The following is a 4228-nucleotide window of genomic DNA, read 5'->3' on the forward strand; positions in this document are numbered from 1 at the left end:
ATCATTGTCAAATGTATTGTTGTCTTTAGGTTACTTAAATATCAAAAAACATTTTTCTACGTAAAATTTGTCTACATCCCAGAAAAATTTATGTCTGATAGCAAAACAACTTTACAATTAAATGCATTGGTGCATTCAATTAAAGCCTCTTCAACGAACTTAAATGTTAATCCACCTATAACAAAAAAGGTTTAATAAATTTTTGTTTATCTTAGACTCGTCGTGCTTCCATGTTACACTAACCTCCCCATTCGTGTCTTTAAGATTGAACTTGGTTTGATTTTTATTTTCTTTGTTAGCCTGCTTTTTTTGCACCTATTTGCATGTTTGTTTTTTTTCACCTATTTACATGTTTGGTTAAACTAGAGGTTGCATGCTTTTTTTTTCACACCATCATTCTCTACTATCTTAATTTCATCGAACAATTTCCAACCAAACTCTAGTTTGGCCATCTAACCAATCCGGTTAACGGTTCTCACATTTTGGCTTAATTAGTTCTGGTTCCGAACCATGTCGGGCCGGTTGCTCACCCCTACTTTAACTATTATTTGTATTTTTCCCGCTCCTTAATAACCAAAAAGTTGAATTTCTAACTAAACAATTTCTCTCATTTTGTACCACTTATTTTTCACAATATCCTTAAGAAATTTATATCGCTTGTTTTATACGGCTACTCATAACATGTTAAAAAATATATATCAAAGATCATGATTTAAAGATATAACAAAAGGTTATTTCGTCTCAGAATATAAATAATATTAATATCCGTTGTTAACATTTTTCATTTAACAAAAGGAAATACGTGCTTCAAATTTCCCCAACTGTGATATAGGAAAAAAAAAATCTTTTTAGTTTAGCGGCACAATTTGTTGCCTGTTTGTCATCTCACTCATTGTACGATGACAATTAAAAAAAAGAAATCAAAACCGAACCACAAAATCACATATAAACAAAGAGTGAGTAGATTCATAGGTTTAAAGACTTGTAATAGAGCATATGTGAGAAATATTATTATAGTGGATGAATTAGATGGTTTCATTAAGAATATTAACATTCACCAAAAAGGTGAAACTTGTTACTATTCACCAAAAGAGTAAAATTTGGTAGCCAACCCTATTATGGCCCACCAAAAAGAATTCACTTAGTTTAGTTTAGAAGTATGTTGCTATTCTCAGTAAATCTAATTTTGTTGCAAAGGAGGCTTACTTTTGTCTAATATTAAGCTAGTGACTGTATCTGTGTTTGGTGTCTTTGTCTCATTGAATTGGTCTCTGAGGAATTCAACAGCCATGAATGTAAGAGCAGAAGCTGGAACATACCATATCACCCGTGGAATGCTTCCTCTAAAAAAACCCTTTGCACCTTCAATCAACCATATTCTACGAAATGCATCCATCCAACCATTATACCTGACACATTTTATATATAAAAACATTATTTCTTAAATAAATACAACATTCTTGCATAACTACCATTTCTACCTTACGATTGTGCCTTGTACTTGTAGTCTTGTTTTGATTACATCTAAAGGAGTTGTAAGATATGCACTAACACCTGTGCATGTTTTACATTCATCATGTTAATAAATCCCTCAAAACCATGTAATAAAAAAATATAATAATAAAAATAATACCTCCAGCTATTCCTCCCAATACAAGCCCCTCAAAAGAACTATTGACATGGAATCTTGAGTTAGGGAACCACTTTTGCCTCCCGTATTCTGTTACTTCTTTTAACGCCTCATAACACGTAACCTGCATATGTAAATAAATATATTAAGTGTCTTGTAGATTGATTATTCTATGTTTTATTGCCTGCTATTATTAATTAAATAGAGTACAATCGGATGAATAAAGAGAATAAGAGGTGGAAATGGAATGAAACAAAAACTTACCATTAAACCAGCAAATGGGACATCCCTTGCAAGTGTAGACCAATACCTGCCAATAAAACAAGAAAATAGTAACAAAAACAGAAAAGGTTAATACTTCTTTTCAGGAACAATTCCATATTTCCATTCCATCAAGCAAAGCAAAACAACACAGGTTTTTCAGTCATAGAAAGCACTAGCTAAAAGTGGAAATTTGAAGGGTGGTAATAAAATAAAAGTAAAAGAGTATACCCTGCATATAGTCCCTTTGGTCCTTGATCTTTCCATATTGAACATCCAGCTTGAAACATTCCAGAATAGTATCCATACATACTCAAACTGGCATCAGATGCACCCTCTTTCATCACAACTGAACTCCAGTATTTCTTTGTTCCTTGAACCTGCATACGTTGCTTAATCACCTCGCAAGGGACATATATAAAAGACCCAAGTGTATCTCCTGTTATGGTTTTGAGGAGATAAACAAAAACAAACAAATTATTTTATTTTATTTTATTTATTCTTCGTATGTATTAATCGTATCTTGAAAGTGAAAGTTAATGGAAATTCATCAATTTGTCACAAAAACAAGAGTTACTACTTGCCTAAAGCACCAGCAATGAAATGGGCCCAATGACCTCCAAGATTCGGATGTGTTTCTTCAATCCACTTTTTGGTGGATTCTATGACACCAAAGTATGTTGCACCCGTTGCAAGAGATCCAGTTACCCCAGGTGCCACCCCTCTATAAAAACCTAACAGTCAGGTAGAGTTTTAGCAAAAGAGAAGATGTAAGAAAATGCTTAAAGTTTGCACATTGTGCCACTATAGATCAGGAAAGGAGTCACATGTAAAAGCATATGTTTCACACATTCAAAGGAAAAAGATAATTTTAAAGGGAGAGAATTCACCTCTTAAACCATCAGCACCCCAGACAGCTCTGACCATCTGTAATATAGTCTTTTGATTCTGATCATAGGAAAACAATGCACCAACATCACTGAGTTATAAAGTGTAAACATCCAAGAAAATGAACCCAAGTTTACATGCATAAGTATTGAAGCTACCCAACTATATCTTTCTTGTTCCTCAGAGTTTATATTTGATTGTAAGAAAACCATAACAGACCTGGCTTTGAGCCAAAATGGCTTGACTTTGGATCCGAGTTTTCACAGTATCAATTGGGTGCATCATCCCTTCCCCAAAGCCACCAGCAAGGGCTCCCCATAAGAACTCTCTCCAAACTGAAATGTGTTAGCACATTACCATGAGAACTCTGTTTTTTCTAAAAAGTAAGGAGTATTTTCATTTTCAATCTCAACCACTTTGATCAAGAAAGTGTAACATCCTTTTAAAACACTGCATATATGATAGTTATAAACTTATACTACCTTTGCATAATAGTAAGTGCCTTCAATTCACAGTTAGGTTGGGTAGGCTGCTTTTCAACTTCAAAAAAATGATAAGGACTTAATCTAGTTTTGGATAAAACTGATTACTACAAATAATACATACAATAGTCCATACAGTCGGCCTTTAGAATGCATAGAAGTTCAAATTAGTATTGGATTAGGGAAATACAAGGTCCTTCTTCACTCAACCTCAACTCGATGCACTTGTTCAATGGACAGGGTAACTGATAAACTGAAAGTCACTTTCTATCTTAAATGACACAAAATCCTACACTTTTCTGCTAAACATGAGTTATACTTTGTCACGTAAATGCAATATAAGTTCTCCATTGTTCATTCTCTAACTTTAGAATACAATTACTATCATCTGATGCATAAGATATCTCTCCGTCTACATCATACACCAGTTTCATTATAGATCGGAACATTAAAACTCTAAAAATTAAAGCAAAATATTACACTGCTAACATTTTTCGATCTCAAACAAGTAACGAAGTATTTAAAATCAGACAACAGCTTTCGAGGTCTCATTTCAACCACAAATCTAAAATGCGTGAACAAGTTGTTAATCAAAACATTAAGATAGAGGACGAAGATTAAACTTGCCAAAGAATTGATTGTGTGGCGAGTTTGTTAAAACAATTGTTGCTGAAGATTTTGTTCCTTGAATTCCTTCAGAAGCTGTAGTGCTACTGCTGGTGACCGCCATGAAATCGAGCAGTTGCTTTTAGCAGTCCTTTCAACCTTTCGTTCGTCGGTTTAGGGTTTTAGGGTGGTTTTATGGAGGGGGTTTAGAGTTTAGACAGAGGACGAGGCTCACGGAGATCGACGTTAGTCTCGAAATTTGAGGAGTCTCGTGTATTTCAGGATATCTAATTCAGAACTCTCTCCCCTCCCCTCCCCTCATCGCAATGTATCAACTTTCCGCCCAAGAAAAAGAATGGAA

At 34.3% G+C, this 4228-nt stretch overlaps 1 protein-coding gene across 1 annotated transcript; it reads right to left on the reverse strand.

The window, feature by feature from the left end:
• Positions 1 to 982: 982 nt before the first annotated feature.
• Positions 983 to 4228, reverse strand: LOC111910495 (mitochondrial magnesium exporter 1). The gene is made up of 9 exons (XM_023906331.3): positions 3889 to 4228; positions 2999 to 3114; positions 2782 to 2839; positions 2476 to 2625; positions 2123 to 2330; positions 1895 to 1940; positions 1634 to 1754; positions 1482 to 1554; positions 983 to 1409 (listed from the first exon to the last, which is right to left on the reverse strand). The coding sequence occupies exons 1-9, from the start codon at positions 3989 to 3991 to the stop codon at positions 1181 to 1183; spliced, it is 1104 nt and encodes a 367-aa protein (XP_023762099.1). The 5' UTR covers positions 3992 to 4228; the 3' UTR covers positions 983 to 1180.

Source organism: Lactuca sativa, chromosome 1 (genome assembly GCF_002870075.4).
Source record: "Lactuca sativa cultivar Salinas chromosome 1, Lsat_Salinas_v11, whole genome shotgun sequence".
NCBI classification, from domain to species: domain Eukaryota; kingdom Viridiplantae; phylum Streptophyta; class Magnoliopsida; order Asterales; family Asteraceae; genus Lactuca; species Lactuca sativa.